The 26,845-nt window shown below is 34.5% G+C and overlaps 1 protein-coding gene across 2 annotated transcripts in view; it reads left to right on the forward strand.

Moving 5' to 3' along the window:
• LOC105475992 (angiopoietin 1) overlaps window positions 1-26,845 on the forward strand; it is a 246,213-nt gene that overhangs the window by 186,969 nt on the left and 32,399 nt on the right. For both annotated transcript variants that reach the window (XM_011731536.3, XM_011731535.3), the window contains exons 5-7: window positions 7,291-7,418; window positions 15,838-15,939; window positions 25,276-25,442. In XM_011731536.3, the coding sequence (XP_011729838.1) occupies window positions 7,291-7,418; window positions 15,838-15,939; window positions 25,276-25,442 (397 nt within the window). The remainder of the gene's footprint in view (window positions 1-7,290; window positions 7,419-15,837; window positions 15,940-25,275; window positions 25,443-26,845) is intronic.

The raw sequence follows: 26,845 nt of genomic DNA on the forward strand, positions 1-26,845 counted from the left end.
TGTGGGCCATCATGGCTTCACTTTTCTGTTGAGGGTTTCCTTCTCAGACAATTCTATTGCCTATGGCCCTCTGCTATCCTCATGTCAACATATCCTTTGTCTTTGTCATTGCTGCCTCCTCTCTCTTTTCCCATACGTCCTGCTACCATGAGACAAGGCTGCACCCTTTCAGACTTAAGGCTTACCCTGAATCACTCAGGACCTTGGGTGTGCCCTTGTCAGCAGAGATAAGTATTGCTGGGGATTCTGTGACAGATGACTCATTGAAGTTCTATTTGGGTTTCACTTTACTCAAAAGGCCAGTAAGAAGTAGTTAAGATTTTCAGCTTTATAGTCAGAGAGTTCTACTACTTACAACTTTTGGTGAAGTTAGTAGCATTTCTGAGCTTCAATTTCCTCATATAAAACAATATATTGATAAATATTCCTTATAAGATATTTATAAGGATTGAACAAAATGAAGCATGTAAAACATACTTGGCACATAAAATTCAGAGTTTACCACATAGTAAGCATTCAATTAATGCTAGTTGGTTTTATTATGATCATGATTATTATAGTTCCATAAAAAATAATAGTTAAGATTTTATAGATATCCATAAAATTACATATAAATAATTTAAATAAGAGCAAAGCAGTTCTTTTTAAAAAATGTTTAATTAAAATAATAATTCACTAGATAAATGATGTTCAAGTGTTCCCTTATACCAGGGTTGGAGGGACTTTGAAAAAAGAAGTAGTTCTTTTAAGTAAAAAAGTACACTTCTAGTTAATCAAAGACTTCAAATTAAGAGCATTTAAGAATAGAATATGTTTGTTATACTGTCTCACACACATGCACACATATAACCATATTCAATTGCCATTTTTATAGGTTAAAAACAGTCATGCTGAGATATCAGCCCACAGATATTTAGGTTTGTATGCATATGTTTTCTATAAGAAAAAATACCAACCTCAACATTTTCCATTTATAAGCATACAGCTTGTATGTATTTGTGTAACTATTTATATTTGTATATGTATTTATAAAGTCATTGGTAAATATCCCTCACCCCTATACCCACCCATAAAATACTGAAACTTGGACTGCCTGGAAATCTTTTGATTCTTCCACACCCTTGAAATGCAAGACATTACCTTCTTCCACTTTTAAAGATTCTTTCAAATAAATTAGGATTCTAGAGTGTCTTCAAAATGTTTTTTCTATGAAATGCCCACACACCTGACTGAAAAGTACAAAATCTAATCAATCAATTGTTTGCTTGTTTGCAACTTGTCAGATGTGCTGTTTCCTTCTTTTATATTCTCAGTTAATTTCAGTGACCTGTTATGTTGAAATCACAGGTTCAGGGTCAATTTCTAGTGCTATGATCTCCCTAATGATGATGTCTCAAGGACTATCCTTGAACAAATAACCTGATCCACATGTATTCTGATGTTTGGTAAATACTGGAAATATATGAACAATTAGCCACATTTAAGATTTAAAAAGAACAATTGAAGAACTGATTTCTTTATAGCAACTCATCAGAAAATGGGTAAGAGAAAGGGCTGTGACTTTTTACACTGTCTCTGGTAGCAAGGCTAATTGCCTTCTGTGTTCTCGGCTAGTGTGGCTGAGGCTCATAATTACCAATTCCACATTCCAGGAAGTTTTCTCTTGAGGGTTCATCTGAATTGAAGTGACCCTCTGCCTCAGCTTTCATGGTCCTCCCCTGAAGTCAGTCTGGTGGCGAATGTACCATCTGGTTTGAAATTGGTTGGGTAAAGGAAGGGAAGATCAGGATAAAGTCAACAGCTGCTAGCATCAGGTCTCAGGTTGCTTATTGACTGAATGTTGGCTGGTGAAAGACAGACATGCACCTGTTTGTGTTTCTATTCTACCCCTTTAGATAACAAAGATTTGGTTGTACAGATAAGGCTAAATGAAAAGAATGAATAATGGTTCATTCCTAGGACTTTCTAGATTTATTTGCTGATATTGGTGTGGGCAAAATCTTTGAACTAGCATACCAGGCTCTTAAATTTAGGTCAGATAAGCTTTTCTATATGTTTTATTCTTTCAACTGTTATCTCCTCTAGGTAGCCTTCCTGGAGTCCACCTGGCAGGTGGAGTATATTCTTGCACGTTCCCAATGTGCTTGATACATACCTCTAAGATAACAATTGTCTGAATTTTCTCTCTTTGGTGCTGTATTTAAACTGGTGACATTATAGCCCTGCAAGTGGTTGCCAGCTATCTTGTGACCAGGTTGATTGCCAAGAATAAGTGGGTTAAGAAAAAGACTAAGAAACCAATTTCTGGTCACATTGTCTGAAACCTTATCATGACTTACTTAAAGTCTACATTGGATTCTTTAGTTACGTGATCCAATAAATTATCTTTTTGCTTAAGCCACCTTGAATTGAGTTTTGTCCTATCATAAAAGTTACTAATCATGGGTATAGCTTTCATGGAAGATCTTTTTCGCATCAGGCTGTGAGCACATGAAGGGCAGGCTTGGGCTTTTTTATGTCTGTATCTCCACGGCCTACGAAAAGTTTTAAAAATAGCAAATGTCCATCAATATTTGTTGAATTAATAATATAGGATGATTGAACTAAGAGAGGATAAGAAGCAGAGGGACAAATGGAAAAACCATACTATAATTGTCTCATTAGAAAAAAATTTACACTTTCATTAATTTTTAACTGATAAATACTGAAGAAGGATAGTAGGACTAATAAGGAAAGAGCAAACACGTGGTTTGGAAGGAAAGATTATGTAACATTAAACAAATGAAAGCTAGCATAGCAGGAAGGACTGCCCAACAGGCAAGTAGATATATGAATCTGAAGGCAAAGAGAGGCAAATACTCAGTGTTAAAAAGTGCCTGTGTATATTATCAATCTTTTCTGCAGCAGTTGGAAGCCATGATAGACAGTGTGCAAAATGAACAGATGTATAAGAAATAGACATCCAAGTATGGAATCTTAGTGAATTTCTATATGGTAGGTGATGAGAGGAAATAAATCGATAAAAGAGGAAAGAGAAAAAACAATTAGAGAAGTTGAAAGGGACTGGGAGAGGTCAATACAGAAGGCAAGGGGAAAGATAGGCAAAGACAACTTCTGTAGGGTAGAAGGGAGTGGAGGAGACATATCAAATGGCATTGATCTTCATAGTAAACCATAAAGGTCATTTATAAAGAGTGAAAGAAGATAAGAATAGGATTCAGGTTTTTAAAAAGTAGAAAGATTTGCAATATACTCTACAGGAAATGTCATAGAAAGTTTATTATACATGACTCAGTGTTTGCAGTCTACAAGGGGGTTGAGAAAGTGAATGAATGCCCATCTAGGGGTTGGGATTTACGTATGCAAAGATGAGTGGATGAAAGGACAGTAGATGGAGAGACCAGGGATGCCAAATGGACCATTATTAAATTCCTGACTCTGGGATTGAGGCTAAGAAGAAAGAAAAGGGAGGCTAGGAAAGCAGTGATAGGAATGGCAGGGATCTAAACTCAATGAGAGGGAAAATGAACTCGTTAGAAATTAAATAATAATAAAGGAAAAATAAGAATATGTGGTCAAAGAAAGAATTTTAGACATAAAGATCAACCTTTTAACTCATGCTTTCAAATCAGTTCGTTATTACAAAAAGTTTAAACCACTTTGAGAGATAGATACAGTCCTCTTTCAGGTCTCCGGAGGGTTCCCACCAACGTCTGTCCAGTGATGCTTCTTTTACTCTTCCGTCCAATCTTAGTCCAGACATTTTTTTTTAATTTTTAATTTTTGAAGAGACATTGTCTCACTATACTGCCCATGTTGGTCTTGAACTCCTGGCCTCAAAGGATCCTCCTGCCTCTGCTTCCAAAAGCATTATTATTACAGTTGTGAGCTACTGCTCTCAGCCCCATCAAGTCTATTGTTTCTATCTGTCTTGTGTCATTTACTAAATATTCCTCCAATTTCTATCTTCTATCTAACTGAATCTCAAGACTTCCTAAGAAAACTTATCACTGATGCTGACACTTCCAATGTTCAGGAAATTCAAATGTTATGGTCTCTTTAGGTTTTAAAATATATCCTAGGTGTCCAGTTTTACAATATCTATGCATGACATTGGACTTCAGAACTCTGCAGTACTTTACAAAGAAAAGAGTCATGCAAAAAGTCATGGGATTGAAACCTCTATAACCAACACGTTGATATATAAATCATTTATAATTTCCTCTGAAATAATCTTTAAATCTTAACTCTTTAGGTAAAGCTTAAAATATACAGCAAGATGAGATTACCTGTTTTGGGTTTATTTTTAAATGTAAACAATGGTATAATCTGATTTATTCAATGAATGAAACCAGCCAATTAGCCAAATTTGACCAGGAAAGGCTAATTCAATGTGATCCTAAATATAACCAGTCAACTATAACTGCTATGTTTTAATTGGAAGGTGGAAGACAGCAGCATCCACCACGCACTAGACTGGACTGGCCAGCCTTCCACATTCTGCTAGTGTCCCTTCCATAAGAAGGAGTAACAGTATAATATTGCTATTAACAGTGTTGTCATTACCACAACAAATACCATTTCTTGAGTACTTATTATGCTTCAGTGTCTTTGCATTGTGTTATGTAATTCATACACCCATCTCAGAGGTATTTATAACTACTTCACTTTATAGAATAAGGAAAAAAACTCTAAAGGTCAATCTACCCTTATCGAAGGGACCTTATTCAAACCATAGTATATAATAAAAATACCAAATGTAAGCTGTGGATGAAGCTTTTACATTGATTTTCAATGCTTTGCTACTCTAAAATGTAGCCTGAATTAAGGCATAACTGGTAAGTAATTAAAAACAGGCAATCTGATCTTTCTGGAAAGAATGACTTTTTTTGAAAGAATATGAGTATTTCAACTTTTCAAACATACCAAGTTAAATTTCAAGAAAATACAATATATATTTCATACATGTTACCATAACAACAAAAAATCCATAATATAACCATAATACTAGGTGTACCTTTTGATGGTAGAATTCTCAAACCGTTTTCCCAAGTATAAATTTGTATTCATGGTTTTGACAACAAATTTTATACAGTTAGTTTTCACAAAAATTACCCAACTATTTCCTTTTTCCTCAGCTACTAAAAATGTGTGTGAAATAGCTTCCTCTTCCCACACATAGTCCCTTCTCCGACATCTTCCTGAAGTGGGGGGGAAAAAAAATAAAAACGAGAGGAGAGATGGCAGACAAGAGAAGGGAATGTGTTCTCCATACATAACTAAAAAGGGGAGAGCAGGATGTGGTATATACAAGAGAAGCATTTTCTCCATAGATAAATGACCTTCTCTCTCTCAAAAGAGAAAAATGGGTTTACCATTGGGTTCCTGCTGACCACATCTTTCTGTGTTGTTTGTCCTCTCAAGTGATCATAAATTTTAGTTGGTATTTCTTCACATCTCTTTTTTTGGGCATCTAATTTGGTTGTTTTCAACATTTCAACAGAAGAAAGGATCCAGTAGGTGGAATTTAAAAATTTTGTTTGGTTTTAGAAAAATAGCAGTCCATAAAGTCAGAATAAATGAAACCAGTAAACTACATCAATGCTCTTGGAATGAATACCTTTATATAATCCATTGACATCCTCAATGTTATTAAAGATGACTTTTGAGTAAGCATGTATATATGCATCTTTAAATTGCTATTTGCATACATTCTGTGCAGTACTTTTTCATATCATATGAATCTGTAGCCCTTTAATTAGTTGATTTATTTTGTGTTGACATGGAAATTGTGATGGTGGTATTTAGATGTAATTATTAGTATGATTCATTAAAACCATTAGTGCAGACTTGAGCTACATAGAAAATCATAATGTTGTTAAATGCTTCAGTACTATTTTTTTGTTATGGCAACATATCTGACATAAATATTTCATTTTCTTGAAACATAATTTAGTATTTTTAAGAATCTGAGTAATTTATGTTGAAATAGTAATTCTTTCCACTAAGATTAGACTGCTCAATACCTATAAGTTAGTAAACATTAGGCAACTAAAGGCCAGTATTTAGTATGAAGCCCAGTGTTAAGTCAGGCCAGGATTTTAGATATTTAGAACATTTAAAATTAATGTAAAAGTTTTGACTCATAGTTTGCCTTTGGTATTTTTATTATGAAAGACTATTATAACTCAGTGTGTTTGAAAGCAGATATTTATTAAGTGATAGGAAACTTTAAGGGCAAGATTACAAAATAGTCTTAATCTTAATTTCTAGAAAAAGGTTAAATAAAACTGACCACTAAAATAATACACAATAGAAAATACTAAATCATGAATATTTTATAAATATAACACATATATCGTTAGCTAAGAACTATTAAATGTGCGTCATTTTGTACTTTTATTTCAGTTGTAAGAAGTTAATAATGGGTAAAGCTCAGTAAATAAAATAAGATTTTCCTCAGTAGAGACAGTCTCTAACTATTAATAGATTTCCTGTCTTCACTTGACTTCTAGCTTTACTGTGACTCTTCCCCCTGTATAATTTAATTTCAAAGTCTTATTTATGTGATTGTTCTTTTATTTGTGTATCATCTGCCTGATGATTTGACTTCAGGGCATTAAAGAAAGAACAAAGTAAAGTTTGGTTACATTTTCATTGTAGGTAGTTAAGTTCGGTCATAAAGTCTTTTCTACTTCCCAAATCTAATTATTGTAACAGTTGTTGATTCTTTTTGTTTTGTTTTGTTTTGTTGGTAAAATTTTCTAGAAACTCTTCAATATAAAGTCACAGAAACAGTACTACTTGCTTTTTAGTGTTTTAAACTTCCATATTGCATTTTTATATTTGAATTTATCTTTATCTCTTCCTGTTCCAAAGAGTGCGTTAGCAATTTTTTAGACTTTCCTGTGAAATGTAGGTAAGAATGTTTTAGAGATTTTTCAGGAAACTTGATGTAATTGCTACCAATTGAAGATATTACATGCCCAGGTCATTTGTTCCTTGAGCTGATGTTTTGGAAAGGATACACAGAAAAAAAAGAAGTAAGAAATTAAGTAAAATATAAGCATTCAGCTAGAAATGGTTCTACAGTTTTTCCCTTCAGTTTTTTTTTAAATTTTGTAAGCTACCTCAAAATCTAGTATTGTCTTTATGATTGATTTTTTACTATGTGCAATACTGACATTTGTGTGGAGGAAATGAAGACATGCTTAGCTATTATTGGAGTCCATTTGGCTACTAATGGTACTGATATTCACATATTGCAATCTTTTTTTTTTTTTTTTGCAGTTTTACTAAAGGGAGGAAAAAGAGAGGAAGAGAAACCATTTAGAGACTGTGCAGATGTATATCAAGCTGGTTTTAATAAAAGTGGAATCTACACTATTTATATTAATAATATGCCAGAACCCAAAAAGGTAAAACCAGAAGTGTTTGTTTACGAGATGTAAGCCAGATCCCAGTTGAAATGCTGGATAATCAGATTGATTTGTGAGCTTGTTAAACTGGAAATATATAGAGAGATGCCTGAACCTTTTTCTCCCAGAGATACTCTGTTTCCCAGGTCCATAAAGGATGAAAACCCTATTGTACAGAAATCTCCAACCCCCATAACTTTTCTTTCACACAAAATTTTGCATTTATTCCCTGGTGTTCATAGGATGTCCCATTGCTCATAAATGTTTGCCTTGTACAGATTACATGTTGAGTTCATGTCTACCGTGAGTGTATGGGAAAGAGAAGCCCATCTTCCAAAGACCCAACAATCCAGAGAACACACATAATACAAAGTCAAATACTGAGAGGAGAGGGAGGGGTAGATATAGCTATTTGCAAACTACTGCTCCTGTTAGGATAGGATAAACATTTCCTATCTTACTTCATAATCTTGAAAGAATTTGCTTTCCATATTTACTTAAAAGAGTAGGTTGGAAGATCGGATCCATCAGTATGTTGAACAGGACCCAAGGTAAATTTTGGAGTAAGCAAACATTATCTTCCTGCTGTGACATCTCTTTTGTATACTCTCTTCCACCATTTCTTCATTAAATCATCCATCCATGCCTTCATTCAATACTATTACGTGGATGTCATGCATTTGTCAGGAACATAGATATAGAGCAAACAGTTTCTAGTGTAATGATGAAGATAGACAATTATTCAGATAGTTATAAAATACTATCAATAAGTATAGCAATATAAATGGTCCATTTAAAGCACGGTATGTGGGAAGTTTTGAGGTGAGACAGCCAAAGAGAGTGAGATTAGGCAAGAGCTTTGCTCTTTAGTGTCTATGAATTTTAGCTGGAAGCCCAGGGTCCCAAAAGGATCATGTGCCTTTGCAGGATAAAAAAAACTGTCCTCCCCTCATGCCCCCACCTAAATTTCTTGTCTCTTATCCCCATTTCCTCTGGGGTCTGTGCAATGCTCTTGGAATCTTCTCTGATTCCCTCAGGCAACGTTACATGACTTTCTCACTACCAGAGTTCTAAAAGGCAGAGATTGTGCCTTTTATCTTTGATTTCCTGGAACCTAGCATAGTTTCTGGCACATAGTAGGTCTCAATAAATATGTGCTGGAATAAATGAATGAGTAAGTGACCCGCTGATGGCAATATCAACACTTCCATGTGGTGCATAGTAAGCCAGTCTAACTTGCTTAGTCTTCCTGATTGTTAGTCTCCTTTGATAGGCAAAGGAAATGAATCTTGGAGCCCAGTTTGCCAGATGCCATTTAACCGGCAACCCAGGAAGTCTGGACTATAGTCCAGGACTGATACAGTTCTATTTTCCCTTTTACCACTGTCCTCTCTCTCTCTTGATTTCCATAATGAATCGTTTATGTTAGCTCGAAATGGTTTCTTTTTCCCCTTTGCTGTGACAAAATTTTCTTCTTGAAAGATACCTTCGATATTGTCTATAAGGGGGTAAAATGTAGGAGTCGAGTGGGCACAGGAGGGAGGAAAGGCAGGAGACACTGTTCTGTACTTTGCTACCTCAGCCATCTACCAGAGAAGTGTGGTTTTGCCTGATTTTCATTTTTGATTTCTGTGCAAGATTTCATTGAATCCCATGGCTTAAACAAGCAAACAAATGAAAAATGGAAATACAATGGCAAGCCTGGGAATGAGGAGATGAGGATAACTTATTCTAAGGAAGTTATCCTCAAATCACACTTTAGCTTAAACTCAATTCTCTCTCTCTCTCACACACACACACACACACGTCATAAACACACACCATACACATAGCAGATGAAGTATGTGAGAATTTGTTCTGGAGTAGGAGGTGGAGCTAAAATATTTGCTTTATCATTTCCCTACAGTACTACTCAAGACCTGAAGGAACCTCTAAATTATTGTCAGTTCCACTATAGTTTATAATCTGACTATAAAAATAAAATTAACTAAAAATATTAAGTGAACTTCCATTTAGACTCATAGTGATTCTATGATATACATTAATCTAAAAATAATTCCCAAAGTTTTCAGATCAAGAATATTCACAATTTTAGAATTTTTTTTTTACTCTCACCAGTACTACCATGTGGCCCGTGGGGAAAAGGGTGCAGTGCAAATACAGCTTTAGTCATTCTATGGACTGGTAATGTGAAGAAAAAGATCCCACCTCAATTCATAATCTTGAATAGGTTTGCTTTCAATGCTTACATAGAATAGAAAGTTGGTGAATCCAATTCACTCCTTCCATGGCTGGCTCCTAGGTTGGTTTCATCAGGAAAGCAAGATTCAAGCTTACGCTTCTACAAAATGATGGATTTTAAATATGATGGAGCTTTTGGGTTTTCTTAAATAAATAAAACTTAGAATATTAAATTCACAAATGTCAAGTATCTACTGAATTAACTTCTGATATTTAGTCTAAAAAAATAATAACCTGAACAGGTTAGCAGTAACATACCCATACGTACCCACAAAGAGCAAATTTTATCACAGCTGAATGGCTCCCATGGCTTTTCAGAGAGAAGAACTTCCCACATTAGCTGGTCAGGACTATTGTTAGATTTAGATTTAGTTTTGTTGAAATACTAACAGAGTGTGGTGAGAAGGGGAGATAACTGAGCTAAAGAGAGAAAGACTTTGGCCTTCTTCTGGACTTAGATGCTCGTTCTCTTGTTTTATTATTTCCCTGTTATAATCATGGATTCTCTTATAAGTAGTAATATTGTTCTATAATGAAGATGGGTATTTCAGACTGACATACATACACATTTTTGCAGGTAAAAAATTTAGTGTTTAATCCCTTAGTATAATGGCATAGCATAGCACTGGTAAGAACAAATATTGTATGAATTTCCTCAAAAGTAATTTACAAGCTGATTAACAAAATAGCTCAAATGTATTGTGCATTTACAGTTTGCCAGTCTTCTTCTAAGCATATATAGATAGATAGATAGATATAATATATACGATATATTATATAGTATATATCTATATATCTGCTATATAGCTATATATCTATATATGCTATATAGATATCTAAATATCTATATATGCTTACTGTATATGTATGCTTAGTATATGTGTGTGTGTGTATATATATGTATACTCCTTCATTTACTCTTTTCAACAACCCTTTGATATAGAGACTCCCATTATCCCTACTTTACAAAGATAACCTGCCCCAAACAAATTCTTAGCAAATATTGAACATTGACTTCGAAACAAAGGAATCTAATTCTAGAATACACCCTTTTAATCAGAGGATTAAGCAGAATCATTATGTTAACGAAAATTGAAATTGTATCATTTATAATTTTGAATATGAACCTGTTGCCCCATGGGGTGGTAAACACATGTGTGACATGTGAGCTACACAGGCAAGGGTTTATGTTTAGAAAATTAGGTAAGTTGACTCATGTTCTCACTATAACCCACCTCATTCTCACCATCCTATAATCTGTTTCTTCCATCTTGAAATAAATTGTCAGCATTCTGTCAATCCTATAAAAAGTGCTAGCAAAATTCATCTTTAGGACTTTCACCCTTCCATGTAGACTGTACATTGTAAATAGGAAGGTTGGTGCTACCCCTGCATATGCTTAGCCAAAGCATTGCTCATTATGATGTTTCCAGAAGTTTTGGCAAGGGTAAGAATCTCAAGGCAACCCACACAAAAACGGAAGCATCAAATATGCATGGTATAGACCAATAAATAAACTAGGGTTATTAAAGGAAAGTGACAAAACAATGTACAGACACTATTCATCTTGTAGTCAGTGTGAGAGTTGCAAGTATAACAGGATTGTAATACAGTAATTTTTTCAGTTGACATTGTTCCATACCAAAAAAAAAAAAAGTCTTTGAAAGTTAGAGAAATGTTATCTTTTCAAATGTGGAAGCCAAAGACGGTTTTGTAGGACTATTTGATTTTTCAAGCAGAAAGAAAATTAGATTTTGGTCATTTCTATATTTACCTTTTGCTTTTATATTATTAATGTCTTGTGTTTATTTTTCTTTCTGAATTCCCTTCAATGTATAGTAGTAGGAAACAGGACTTTTGCTTTCATTTTATGTTTCCAAAACCAAATGCCTAGTTTTATCCAAAAAACAAACCATTTAATCATTACTCTGCTTATTGTAAAATATTAAAAATTTGATTCTGAACTCACAATTCCCCTAATTCTTGGAAAAGTATTATAACAAATGGGTTAAGCCCTTTTCATTTATGGTATGGAAAAATAATTAACATTCACAAGTCTAATCATTCCAACCTCTATGTAACATAAAAGTGTAAAAACTGCGTGAATCAAATTTCCCCGTTTTGTTTGGGTTTAAGCCTCCGTATTATGTTAAAAAGTGTTTAATGCTTGAAAGCTTTGACCTTGCCTGGGATAGAAGCCAGTTCAGTCATTTCTTGGATAGAGTTAAGCCCAAGTTATATGATCGATAAATGCAATAGCCATAGTTTATGTAGCAGGGCCTTGTTCACAGTAAGGACACTGCCAGATAGCACAGACCACACAATACTGGCAAATGAACTTTTCAAGTCTTTCATGTCTCAAATCTTTCTAAAATCTACCATGTATTTTTTTTGAATTTCCTTCATCTGTTAAGCATACGGCATTTTTTTTTCTGACTAAAAATTATAGGCTTTTGTTTTATCTTTGCTAGAGTGAGTCCAACCTCTTAAATATACATATATGTGTGTATGTGTGTATGTATATATAAAATGTATACATAATACATATAGAAAGGCAACATGCTCAAAGATTAGTGATGCCAATATTATAATAAATAGAGCCTAGAAATCACAATTATAAGGATAATTTATTGAACTTCTACATGTTTTGGTTTTGTATATTTTCTATTATTTATAATAAATTATAAAATTTCTATGCAATGTTATATAACTATAGTATATTAAATTTAAATATCATGTACATATTAAATATTACATTATATACATAGAGTGTATAATGCATAGCATAAGTATATATTATGTCATCAGTAATATATGTAAGAGAGGGGAGTAGCGTCAATGCCTATTAATGCCAAACGCTATTCTAAAAATTCTATATACATTAACTCATCAAATTATCAGAAAATATCTAAGAGATACGTAGAGAGAGCAGAGGTGGATTTTGAATCCAGGCAACATAGCACTCAAGTTGGCGCTGTTAACCAAGGTGTTATTCAGCTCCATTGTTTCTATATAACACAAAGAGCAGTTGTTATCATTGATGTTGTTAAGTCTTCATAAGAACTGGGAAGCACATGTTCAACCCTTTAACCTCTCTGCCCCTCAGCTTCCAACTTAGTAATCTGCCTGGGTAATTTATATTTCCCAATGGTTTTTTTCTCTAGCTCTTTATTTAAGAAGCATTCTCAGCACATCTGAACATTTACAAGTCACTGGATTCCTCTGTTTAGAAGGAAAGTTGTCTTTTTAAAAAATTTGTGAGTGATTTAAAAACTAAGTGCATAGAGTTTTAATAATCTAGGTAACAGTAATTTAAAACCTGTACAGTATAGTGTCCTTTCTGTATTCTACATTTATAAATGTAGTGATTCTTTTCCCTGAGTATGTAAGTGGACTTCACAGATTTGCAAATACAACTTGGCCAACTTTCAGGCAATCAATGTCCATTAGGAAATAAAAATTTGAATAAAAACATTCATTCTGGATTAACAAGTCAGGGCACGATCAAATTTAATTGAGAAAATGGTGATATTAGTTGCTTCTAGCAAAATATTTCCTTGACATTTTCACTTCCCTTTTTTTCTCATTTAAATTTCACCAGTAAAGCTCCACTTTGACTGCTTCTCTTGAATTACCACCTATGCCCTCTTGAAACCATGCCATCTGATTTTGTTCCCACAGGAATCCGCATTCTCTCTCACCAAGGTCACTAAAGGCTCCTTCATTCAAATTGAAGTTATATTTTATTAATCATTTTTTATCTTGACTTTTCTGAAACCTTTGATGGTCACTTCCCCAACTCTAAATCCATCTCTTTCTTAGCATTCCATTAATCAATTTTTCCTATTTTATCTCTCTTGTTCCATCTCTATTTGTTTATCAAATATTCATTCAGTACCCACTACAGGATAGGCATACCTCTAGGTACTGGGACAGCAGTAAATTGAAGGAAATCCCTGCCCATCTAAAGTTTTCTGATGTATTCTATCTTTCTCAGGTGTTCACCAAAGCCCATTCTTTGACCCTTCTCACTCTCTGCCACACACAACTATTTCCAACTTTTTCTTTACTTATTTAAGTAATTGCATTTGTCTTCATGCTATTAACAAATGCTTTTAAGCAGATTATTCCCAATAAATTTCAATTAGGTAGACACAGGGTTCAATTCTGAATCCAGTTCAAATCAATTTTAAATCCCAGATCCAGAGCTTATTGTTGAATATAATCACTGGTAAGTTACTGAACTACTCTAAGCCTCAGTATTTTTTCATCTGTAAAATGGAGATGATCATCATACCTACTTCCTACATAGGACTATCATGAGAATAAGTTAGAAAATGCATGTAAGGTGTTTATATTATATGGTCCTTAACAATCATGTCATTGTTAATAGCAATTCCTTTCTTACTTCCTTATGCTCTTATCCATATGTTTATCCTTGGTCTAGATCATCTCGAACAGCTCAATAAACTTTTTTCTTTGGATATCTATGCTACCTCAAAGGCTAAGGTGTCCAAAACTACGATCACTTTCTTTGCTAGCCTTTGAGGTGTCCAAAACTATGATCATTTTCTTTGCTCGTGTTTTCTTTCTTAAATTTCTCATTTAGATTATTGTCTCCGTGATTTTTCAGCCTATTAGAGCTGAAATCTCTGAACTCTGTCTCTTTAATCCTATGGGATCAGTCACTATTGAAACTTTGAGAGGTTTGATAACTGACCCATAATGTATTTATAATAATACCCCCAGCTGTAAGTGAAAACTGATGCCCAAGAATGGTTGTTGAGTAAAACAAAACATAAATGAATACGTTAATTGGAATTACGGAAGATGAAAGTGTAGCTAGAGATTATGTTGAGGACTAAGAGCAGGCGCAGAAGTTAAAGGATTAGTGCTGGTGGGGATGACTGGGACAGGAATCAAAATTTCAAATGTACAGTCTTGGAGGTGAGTCAATTCCTGGGGTTAATGAAGACATACTGTATGTGTGGCTGTTGTCAAAGTAGGGGGAGAGCCTTGGGAGGAGAGTTGTCCTAGTTCATATGCCCACAAGTAGGCATGTGTATCTTAGACCCTTTCACTCTGAGGCAGTACATGGACAATTTGTTCTTTGAATGATGTGTCTTGCCACTGCTTTTATACCCTTTTTGCTACTTGTGTTCCAAATGCAATGCTTCAGGGAAAACACTTGAGGTTTTTCCTTTAATCAGAGCTTAGCTCTGTGTCTTTATAGCCTGCTTGCTGCTGTTACATCATATCCCACCTTTAGCCAGCCTTCAACGTGCTTTAGTATTCAGTTGTTGAGGAATAGTCCCCGTTGAATAATCAAGCTGCCACATTCATGCTACATCAATTACAGTGATTGCTCTCCGAAGATAATCCCATTACAGATATGTTTCTCTTCTTGGGTAGGCTCTGGGGGAAATGAGTCAATTTCTAAATAAATACCATTGTATTTTGAATAATTAAAATAAGCATAAGTCTTTAAAAGATTTGTATAAATTTTCCACATGGGCAAGAAATTCTTGTCACAGTCAGAAGAGATACAGTATGTCATGTTCTCCTGTTATTGTTCATGACTAAAATACAAGCAAATAATACATTCTCCACATGTTATGCCACAAATGTTGCCTCTAATGAAATATTGACTCATCAAGGATAACTATTGTAACATGTACATATATAAGAATTGATAGGCAATGAAATATGTGATAAAGACATGATATTTTAACAATTTTTTTTGTTCTTATTGTACACCCATTTCAATCAATTTAAAGTTTTAAAATTCTGGGCTGTGTGTTTTGGCAATCAAATGGTCTGTAACTTTGGAAATTTGGTAGCATTTCCAAAACTTTGAACATACTCAAATGCTTATTTTCATTTAAAACAAAGATATTTTTTAAATGTTTTATAGTCTGAGACAAAGACTTATTTTTCAGCTGACTAAAATTTGTGCAAGTAATTTATTCATCATTGATGGAATTTAATCAGAAATAATTCAAATATGAATCATAGGAAGAAATAACCAATAATATATCTAACTTAACATTGTTCAATATAGTAATTTTAGTTTTTGTAATCTACAGACCTGTTCACCTTATTCCTATTTTGAAACATGTACGATATATGTTTTCAAAGTAGAAGTATTTTTTACTTGACTTTGTTTTCCATTTGTCAGGTATTTTGCAATATGGATGTCAATGGGGGAGGTTGGACTGTAATACAACATCGTGAAGATGGAAGTCTAGATTTCCAAAGAGGCTGGAAAGAATATAAAATGGTAAGATGGAAGAATTTACAGTGCCTTTTGCTGTTTTATCTTGAAGTTATCTTCTCCATACTCTTTGATGAATCTTTGTATTTTTAGGTGGTTCTGAGTTATTTTTGAAATAAAATGATACATTAGTGTTATTATTTTCATTAGACACAAAACACTCATAAATCATTTTCAGTAAATGATTTCCACATGTCATCAGAAAGAAAAACGTATTACTGAAATTATTTGGTGAACTGTTGTGTATTGTTTGCGCTTGTTCCTAGTTGAATGAGGGTGGGGGAAGCTAGAACTCAGACCTTCTCTGGATACATGAGCTTGACCAAGTGAGCTGTGCAGGGTTGCAGGTTGTAGAACAGGATGGGTAATAGCAATAGCCTCACACACATAACTGGCTAATTGTTGCTGGCTGTTGACTGGAAGCTTCTCCATGTGACCTTTCCATGTGGCTAGGCTAAACTTCTTTCAGTAAAGTGATCCAGGGTTATCAGACTTCTTACGTAGCACTTGTCATCCTCCAAAGACAAAGCAGGAGCTTTCAGCCTTTTTTAGTTTTATTAGACCCAGGAATGAAACAGTATTACTTCCATTGCATTGTGTTGGTTGTGGTTGGTCACAGGGAAAGTCCAGATTTAAGGCACGAGGAGTACACAAAGGTATGAACTGTGAGCCATGGTTCACTGGGGTCTGCAAAATAACAGTAGGCATCATCATCATTATCATCATCATCACAGCTCATCTCTTTATTAATGCTCAATATGCCAGCCCTATATGTAATTTCTTATCTAATTTTTAATATCAGCACTATTAGCTAACACTATGCCCATTTTAAAAGGAAACAGAGATGAGCAAGGGTTGAAATAATCTAAAATCCAGTAATCACATAGTCGGTGCCTATAATATTAAAAATTAAAATCTGCTGACAGAATGTAAAGGCATAGTAATGCAGGAGAATCTATATTTATGGATTCTCATTCTTTTGCAGCTGAAACCTCTAGATAATTCGTGTCTTGATTTTTTGACAAATTTTCTCTCAACAGGTAGAGAGAAAGAAATGCTATACTAGCCTCGGTTCTGTCTTGATATTCTTGTAGACAGTTTGTGAAAACTATGGTTGATTTGCCTCAGAGTTTGCCCATTAATAGGCTCATAGTTGGTCAAATGAAAGTAAATAAGGGGTTTGAATAAATGAACGGAGGTTTCTAGTGGTGTCACTGCTTTTACATTTTTATCAGATACTCAGTTGAACAGTCTGAAAGCATGTTTAAAAAGTTTGGACTTACACAAAGTTGGAATCCTGATGTCTTTGTTATATCATAAACTCAGAAAGGCAGGCTGAAGCCAGCAAGATATAATTCCACAGAGATGATTGTAGACTATTTCACCTAGATAAAAAATACCTAAATTAACTGTGAGAAAACAGGGTGAGAGTGACAAATTGCATTAAGGACTTAGAATTTGAAAGAGGTTTATTTGGTTCTAAGCTCATTTTGAATTAACAAAGATTAATGTACTCAGTGTACATTACTAGTAGTTTAGGGGATCACATAAGATGCAGAACTCACTGGTGTCTGCCATGATCTGGTTACATCAAAAATATAGTTTAAATTCTGGAGGTTTTCAAACACGTTAACTTATCCTAGGGATTATAAGCAGGATGGGAGGAATTTGGAAATTGCATCTCTAACAGGTAAACACCTGGAGAAAAAAAGAATTAGACATAAACCTGATAGCTATTTTAGTTAACTGGATGGAGGTAGGTGGTACTAGAGCCTGCTTCTCAAGATGTGGTCCAGGGACCAGCAGTATTAGCATCCTCTGGAAACTTAATGGAAACACGAATCTCAAGCTCCGGCCCAGATTTCCTGAATTAGAATGTGCATTCGAACAATGCCTGAGAGGGTAGTGCAATAATGAATCAAGTAAAATTCCAAGAAGGCAAAATTTGACCAAGTATGAACAAAACTCTCCAATGATTAATCCCAATACCAAATGGACTGCCTATTAAGTGGCAAGCGCTCCCCATCTTCAGTGGAAATAGAAGGTAGATCATTATCTTTTGGAATTGCTATGGAGAATTGGAATGTTAGGTCATATTTGAAGGCCTCTTCCTGCCTAGGGGATTCTAAAAATATATGAGGGATAAAAGATTACCTATATTCGAAAAAACAGACTTTGAATTATGTTTATATTAACAGTTACAGGCCAGGCACAGTCGCTCAAACCTGTAATCCCAGCACTCTGGGAGGCCGAGGTGGGTGGATCAGTAGGTCACGAGATCGAGACCATCTTGGCCAATATGGCGAAACCCTATGTCTACTAAAATAACAAAAAATTAGCCAGGTGTGGTGGTGCATGCCTCCCAGCTACTTGGGAGGCTGAGGCAGAGGAATCGCTTGAACCTGGGAGGTGAAGGTTGCAGTGAGCTGAGATCACGACACTGCACTCCAGCCTAGTGACAGATCAAGACTCCGTCTGAAAAAAAAAAAAAACAAAAAAACAAACAAAAAAAATCACTCTACCATTTACAAGAGGAGTGATTTTTGACAAATCACCTAGCCCGCACCTTAGCTTTCTAACTAACTTGTTAAAATAGGACAATGATAATACCTCACCTGCCTCACAGGGATGTTTCAAGGATTAGAAATAATGTAAGTAAAGCACTTCAGCACACTGAATTTTCAGTGAACAGTAGTTATTTTTATGATCCAAGTTGAAAACATCAAAGACACCAAAAATTTCACTTAACTATGCCAAAAATACTGTTTTGCAAACCATCTTAATTCATGATTATTTTCACCACTAAAATGTGATGTGAAGAAGTCATCTGAAAATCAGACTATAGATAGAGACTCAGGCTAATCTGAAATACATTGCTATTAAAATTAATGATAACAGAAAAATATAAAGTTGTCATCATGGTGACTTTCCAAAATGGTGAATTCTTAACTGTAAACATCTGCTGCCTCGGCAAGCTAGGCATGTTAAGTAAGAGATACTGACTTGTTAAGTATGGAATCAATTCATGTCTTGTAAGTATTTACCAAATATATCTATTTCTAAGCAATTCTTTTTTCATTATTGGAACAAAACTGAAATTCTTTACTCATCATGTTTTATGGAGTTTACCCCTCCTCCCTTTTTTAAAACAAGAAAGACTATCATGCTTTATTCAAACTTGAAACATTTATCAGATGAATGTCAATTTTGCATGATCAAAAAATGAAATAAGCTCCAACATTTTGAAACATTCTGGCTAAAAATTAGGCTGAAGAATTTTTTTTTTTATTGAAAATATTCATCATATGTTACAAGATGGTTAAAACACATGGTAGAAAGTGTTTTGGTTCTTTATCTAGTTTTTCTTTCACCTAAAGACAAAATAACATGACTCCACCAGGAATGGATATAGACTCCTTATGCCAGTTCTTATCAATCACGCCTACTTCTATTTCCTGCATCCAAAGAACTGCCGGCTGACTTCTTCAGCTAAGGGTGTACAACCTTCGGGATAACAAGAACTTGGCATACCCCAACTCTTCTCCAGTCTTTACCAATCTACTATTATATTCAGTAGGATGCTACATTTCTTCCTTGGGCAATGAGTGCAGAAATCAAGTTTTCTCTCTCTTTCTTTTCTGCCTTTCCTCTCTCCTTCCTTCCCTTCATACTGATTGATATCTATGGGCTGCCTCTTGCTTCGTAAGATTCCCATCACATGTAATTACAAATATATATTATATATTATCATTATTTTTAAACCTCTGTCAATATGAAAAGTTTACGAATTTGTGGATTGTTGACATTGGCTTTAAGCCTACAAGTCTCTTACCTAAGCTTAGCTTTCACTTAACCTTCTTCATGAGGAGATTCAGCAAAATCTGGTTTACAGATTTGTAAAGATGTTTGCCTGAAAGGAAAGTCTGGAGTGGGCTTTTTAATGAGGCACTTAGAGAAGATATTAGTTCTTTCAAGACATAAGGATACCCTTTAGCAGCCTCCAGCAATAACACTTATCAGCAGTACTTTCACATATAAAGCGCAATGAAGCTACGAGCTCCAAACAGTACGCTAAATGGCCTAATTTCATACTGTAGTAGGCAGTGACTGATGCCCTGGAGACAAACTTGCTTTATTTTGAGAACAATTACCCCCATAAACAGAACTTCCTATCCACTCAAAAATTTCAATGTGAGCACCATTCCTTCTGGGAGTTCTTTGTTTCTGGAAAGAAGTTGAGAGCACATTTTCAACTATATTTTAACATCTTCACATTAAAAAGAGAAAAAATGCATAAGAAATTAAAAATTTTGAAATTCAAAATTTGTTTCAGTCTTTCTTGGGTTGCGTGTCTCAGCATTTAGAGGAGATATACCATTCAACTGTGTTTGAAAGTGCCCTGAAAGCCACAGCTCTGTCTTATCTGTTTTTTTTTTTAAATGATTTGTATGAAAAAAGATGAATCCCATGGAATACATGGACTGTGTCTGGTTTCAATTTTACTTCATCTATAAAAAGTCAACGCTTCCTGTGAGCATTATCAGACAAAACAAATAACGTATCAGAGACAATTATTTTATTAACTTGGAAAAGCACAAACCGAAATTGAACATTTCTGCAGGTTTTCGCAAAAACTAACAAATGTTGATCTTTCCTTTGCATGTGTTTTTTGAGTAAGATGTGCTTTATAAGGCCAATTTTAAGTCAGCATTAGTTCAGATTAAATTTCAGTGTCTTTTTATCCCTTTATTAGAGAGCTAGAGAAGAAATAAAATCAATTAACAATGTATCTGAGTTGCTGAATCAAAACCTTTCAGCTGATTGTGATTGACATTATTAAACATCGTTTTTACAAAAGTACATGACATAGTATCCTTAGATTTTATTCATGAAAAAGGGGAAATTGTAGTGTAATGTTTACTCATTCATTGCTGCTTTTTCAATATCAGCACAGAATTTCATATATACTTTCATTTTTATTTTTTTAATTTAATTTTATTTATTTATTTATTTATTTATTTATTTATTTGAGACAGAGTCTTGCTCTGTCGCCCAGGCTGGAGTGCTGGAGTGCAGTCGCACGATCTCCGCTCACTGCAACCTCCGCCTCCCGGGTTCACGCCATTCTCCTGCCTCAGCCTCCTAAGTAGCTGGGACTACAGGCGCCCGCCACTGCGCCCAGCTAATTTATTGTAGTTTTTTAAATAGAGACGGGGTTTCACTGTGTTAGCCAGGATGGTCTCGATCTCCTCATTTTTATTTTTATGGAAGCTACAGGCTATTTGGGGTAAAATAAAGACCTGCGGTAAACTGTTATGTGCCATAATATGTAAGCCTATTTCGGAGCATATGCATTGGCTGACTCTGTCTTTTAGGCAAGAACATGAATTTTTGAAGGACAGTCCCAGACACATAATCAAAACTTTCCTCCCCATAGGGACCTCAGTAGAAAGATGGGGTTTTACTGCTGCATTTTTCCTGTGTACCTCACAAATATTTTGATTTGATTAATATATTCTTTTGAGTTTGCACTTGGAATATCTATTCCAATCACATTTATATGGATCTCTACCTTCAGTTCATAGCAGACTAACATGTGCAACCTTTTACATGTGTAGCTCTTTGAGTCCGTCCCAGACATAGTGAATCAGAATCTTCATGGGGGGCCTAACCATCTATATTTTTTTAAAAGCCCCACAGCTGTTTCTGATATGCATTCCTGGTTGAAAGCAATTATCACAACTATTAACTTATTAGCATGGTATAAGACCTTAAAAATTACCTCTTTTGTAGCTCCTAAAACTCATGAGATATGGAAAGAGAGGGATTGAAAGAGATAGCACTAAGGGAGAGTTGAAGGAAACAGATACTTTAGTACCTGGAAGCAAAGGTAAGAATAAGAAAGTAGTCTGTGCTCTCATTAGTACTATAGTTTAGTCCCAATTGCAATCAGTTGGTTGTAATTTCTTATTTAATAATTAACTTTTTAGATTTAAATGACAATACTGACTTGTATAAACCAACTCTCAATTTAGTATAATAAAACATTAGTCCTCTGAGAGGCTTTTAAATAATTATTTCAGTATCCCTTTATTAATTTTTAGGCTAAGACAAGACCCTAGATTATTCTTTTTCCTATTCTTATACAAAGTAGAAAGGAACTTGCTTGCCTGCATATGACTACAGTCTCATGGAAGAGAAGAAACTAACAAGAAAATTACTATATATTGTGAGATATATTTTAACTATAACGACAGCTAGATTTTTAAGTGTTTTCTGTGTATCAGATGTACTTGGTTAAGTGCTTCAGGTGTATTTTCAATTTTATTCTCAAAACCTTGTATATGAAAATGATGTCTGTAATCCCTGTTTTGCAGACAGAAAAACTGAGGCTCAGAAACAAAGTCGATAGTTCTACAGCAAATATGTGGCAGATCAAGGCTTTAATCTGGAGCCAGAGATAAGGGGTAGAAGTTATTTCATCCAAACCAAGCCTTTGTCCTACATATCAGATCTGTGGCCGTGCCTGATAAACTCTCCAAAAGACAGTTTATTAATGTGGGAACACAATTTCCCTTCTTTCACGTATTTTTCATCTTGATGATGAAACAGCTGTGTCTGGATCACTGCACTTGGCTATTAGAAGGTTTCCTCCCTATACTGCAGCCATTTTGATTCATTGTACTCAAACATTTTGCTCTCGTAATAGAGCATGCTTGGACAGTTTTTTGGGAAGAGGCTCGAAGTAAATGTTAGTTTCTAAATGCAAATTATACTGCTTTCTTTTTAGTCGCTTCTTCCTGAAAGACAAAAATGCAAACAACTGTTTAGGAAGGCATATTTATTTCCATTTAGAGGGAAGTACAGGCCTGCATGTGGAGACAGGGATGGAGGCTCTCCTACGAATGATGCTAATCCTTGTTCATTTCTAAGGCTCACCCAAAATCACTGCATGTTTCCCTGGGGAAGCTGGAGAGTTTTATCCACACAACGCTTTCAACAGCATGGAAATATGTGACCCAAAACTTAACACTTCATCATTCCCAGCCTCTTTATTCACATTGAGTATAATTGTTGAATCCCTTTTCAATGACTGCACAGAAAAGGGAATCATCAAGTGGCTAGAGGGAGAGTTTCGACATGTTTGAGCTGCAAAAAAATGCAAGGAAAATCCCAGTGGCCTTCTTTTTCTTCCCAGGGGCTGTTGCAATTGAGAAAGTGGTCATTCTTTGACTTTCAGCCTCCTGTAACTTTCTGTTTTGTTTATGCTTTGGAGAAGGTAAGCTTTGCTCTTCTCCTTAGTAGGTAGCATTGGCTGCCATAAAAATGTGTAAAATTCTTAGCACACCAGAAATTGCTCTAATATTTCTTGCCACTGTGAAACTTTTACAAAGTGTGACTTGAGCATCTTAGGAACAGAGAAGCAAAGAGCCAACGGAGTACTAACTTCAGTGGGTCTTATATCTTTTCTGTGAGCTATGGGTAGATGGTCTTCAGAAGAGTATATACTCAATGCAATCTGTACCAAGCATATTCAGCCTATCAAAAAACTTAGGTAAATTCGGGAGTAATAAAAGTGTACACATATGTTAATTTTAACTTTAAATATGACAATATACATCACTTACCCATTAATAAAAAAAGTAAAATGAGGGCCAAAGTCTGGAATTCTGTGTCATCAGTTCTTTCCTAAAACTTTCCAGTAGTAGAATGCATCCAATCTCTAGTTTCAGTTTTTAAAATATAGAACAGTACATAAAGACACATGCGAGGCAATATGTTAAAAATTCTTTAATTTTTTTTATATTTTTCCCAGTCTTTTAGCATTTCAACAATTCCTAATTCAAAAAAAAAGTTTCAGTAATTTGCTTTTATTGAGCAAATCTGGATATTTATAAAAAATTAAAACTCTCATTTCTCACTAATATTTAACTTATTTGCATAAAATTTTATAAATATTGCAATAAATGAACTGGCATAAATGGGTTTGGTACCAAACACCTGTGAACTTTGGTAAGTAACTCGGTTGGCGGAAGAGGTAGTGCACAAGTTTGGACAGTTTAAGAAACATTTCCTCAAGACTCAACTGTATTGTCTACAACAAGAATTGTGCTTTACGATTACTTTTCCATGTGTTATTGCAAAATGCTATAATATTTTGTTTTCCTTCCTCCTTACCTCCGTTTCCCCCTCCCTTTCTTGCTTCTTTCATCTATTCTTTTCTTTCTACCTTTTTCTTTGAATTTCAAAAGAACCCTACTGGAATGCTCAGTGCATGTCAGCTCTTCACTGGCTTTTGGAAATTCACAAATACAACACAGCTTCTATCATCAGGGAGCTCACAACACAGCCAGTGAAACAAATATGTAGATCAAGAATTACATGGAACTTCAAGCATTGCCAATGAGTATTTTCTGGGGCAATTGTGAATAGCCCAAATCTAGAATGCCAGCAAGTTTCTAGTTCTTTCTTTTCCTATGACTAACAGCTCCAACATTAAGCATTGGCTTTCTTTTGAGACCACTCTTTTCTCCCTACAAAGAACTATTTTGAATACTTAACAACCTTGACTTCACCCAAAGAGAACAATAGACTCATGTTGACATTTAGAAGCCAAGTAGTCAGCTAGGTTCACTCAGGAGTGCTTACAAATCAGCGTTCTGCCTCAAAATTCCAATGCCAGTGCAGCTTTGTAAATTATTACAGTCATGGGTTTACAGGGTTGCTTATTAATATTTAATAATAAGAAAGTTAAAGCTCCAAAAGTCATGATTCTAGTAATCTATTAGTTTGGCGCAAAAGTAACTGTGGTTTTAACCATTGAAAGTAATGGCAAAAACTGCAATTACTTTTGCACCAACCTAAATATGAAGTTATTGTTGAAATGTAATTGCATTTGTGAATAATAATAGTAAAAATAATATTGTTAAATAACTTGTCTAATATCACCCTTATAGTGTTCATTGAAAAATCTTTAAACTCTATTCAAAATATTTTGTTAACTAGTAGTTTAGAAACATTTTCAAAAGCAAAACTTGAATTGAGAATTGTTTTCCCGTTAAACCTATTAACTAGATTTATTTTATACAAAATATCTCATCCACACAGATTTGAATAACAGAGGTTTTATTGTATTAAGTAAGAATTGGACAGAAGCTTTGATGAAAAGAAACAAGAGAATTCTTGAAATGTCAATCATTGGAGAAAAAAGTGTAAAATGTAAAACACAAAAAACCTTTACTTTTTAATAATTTTTAATTATTATTTAGAAAATAGTTAAATGCTGAACATTAAAAGAATTCCTCTCTAAAGTAACAACTGCATCTCTATATTGTTTCCCAGGGTTTTGGAAATCCCTCCGGTGAATATTGGCTGGGGAATGAGTTTATTTTTGCCATTACCAGTCAGAGGCAGTACATGCTAAGAATTGAGTTAATGGACTGGGAAGGGAACCGAGCCTACTCACAGTATGACAGATTCCACATAGGAAATGAAAAGCAAAACTATAGGTAAGTCATGTTACAGTGTAGTGCTCAACTACCTTTGACCTAGCCACTTAATAATTGTAGTGGGAAAATGTGAAAAAAAGAAATGAGAATCATCCTTCAAAATGAAAATTGGGTTTTTTGTCTAGACCTGTTACAAAGAGATTAAAAAAAGCCTGTAAAGACTTTTTCAAAGATTTAAATTTCAGTTTTCATAGGTTGACTCTCTTTGACATTGGCTTAAATTTTAGAGAATGGTGAATGAAGTCAAACATACTGTTGTTATGTGGTTATTAGGTTATTATTATGAAGTTGCAGTGAATTCATATTTATAAAAATGATGAGTTTTATACTCAAACTCATTGGCTTAAATAATCTCTTCATTCTAAAAAAGATTTTCTAGTTCTACTTTTTTTGATGACTTTTCTTGAATTAGTATTTTTCAAATGATCTTGAAGATGACAAAAGTAAAATTTTATATATTTGAATGATTTACGTTAAAGAGAAGATGAGGCATGAGTTAGAGGTTTTACTTGGTAAATAATCTAAAAAGTAAAAAAATGGAATAATGGTATCAATATACATAATATGTCATTGCAGATGTAAAAATAGATAAACTATACACCTAATGATACATGTTTCCAATTATCCTTTTTCAATGAGGAGCTTGTCTACTAGGGAAAAATAAACACACAAAAATATGGCTAAAGAAATAATGTGATGTGGTAGATTCATTGCACGAACACTTATTGTGTTACTTCTATGTTCCTGGAATTCTACTGGGCACTGGTCTTACAGATGTCAAAGTCAAGCTTTGTTACTAACTAGGTCACTAAAAACTGGCTGGCATTCCTTGGGAACAGTGAAGATATTTTAGTTACTTTTATACCGCTACTCATTAGTGCAATTCTTGATGCCTATATAAATTGTCTTTAATTATGTGTGCCTCAGTTTCGTTCTTAGTAAATTAGAGTTGCAATGATTTTTAACTCTCAATATTGGGACTGCTCTACCTCTGTCTTGACAATTTGATTGTATGAATTAAAGGGTGGGCACATTGCTTCAAATAATTGCAACAACAGCAACCCAACCCTTGTGTGTGTGTGTTGTTTCAACCTGTGTGGTTATCTCATAGTTCAACTCTTTCTGCTGCTTATTTGTCTTTTCAAGACAAACTTTTTTTTATTTTTTAGAAGTTTGAATTCTGCATCTTTTCATGGGCACAACTCATTTCATTTTAATGGATTACGTATGGGATTGGATCCTTAGAGACATAATAATCATTTTCTCTACAAATAGTAATGATGTCACCACAACAGAGAATGAGAAATAGATCTAAAAGAGTTTATAGTCTCATGGTGGGGTTGGTGGGGAAGCGAGGGTGTACTTAATGGCAGCTCAAGAAACCAAAGAAGAGACATTTATAA

Source organism: Macaca nemestrina, chromosome 8, assembly GCF_043159975.1.
Source record: "Macaca nemestrina isolate mMacNem1 chromosome 8, mMacNem.hap1, whole genome shotgun sequence".
In the NCBI taxonomy this organism is placed as follows: Eukaryota; Metazoa; Chordata; class Mammalia; order Primates; family Cercopithecidae; genus Macaca; species Macaca nemestrina.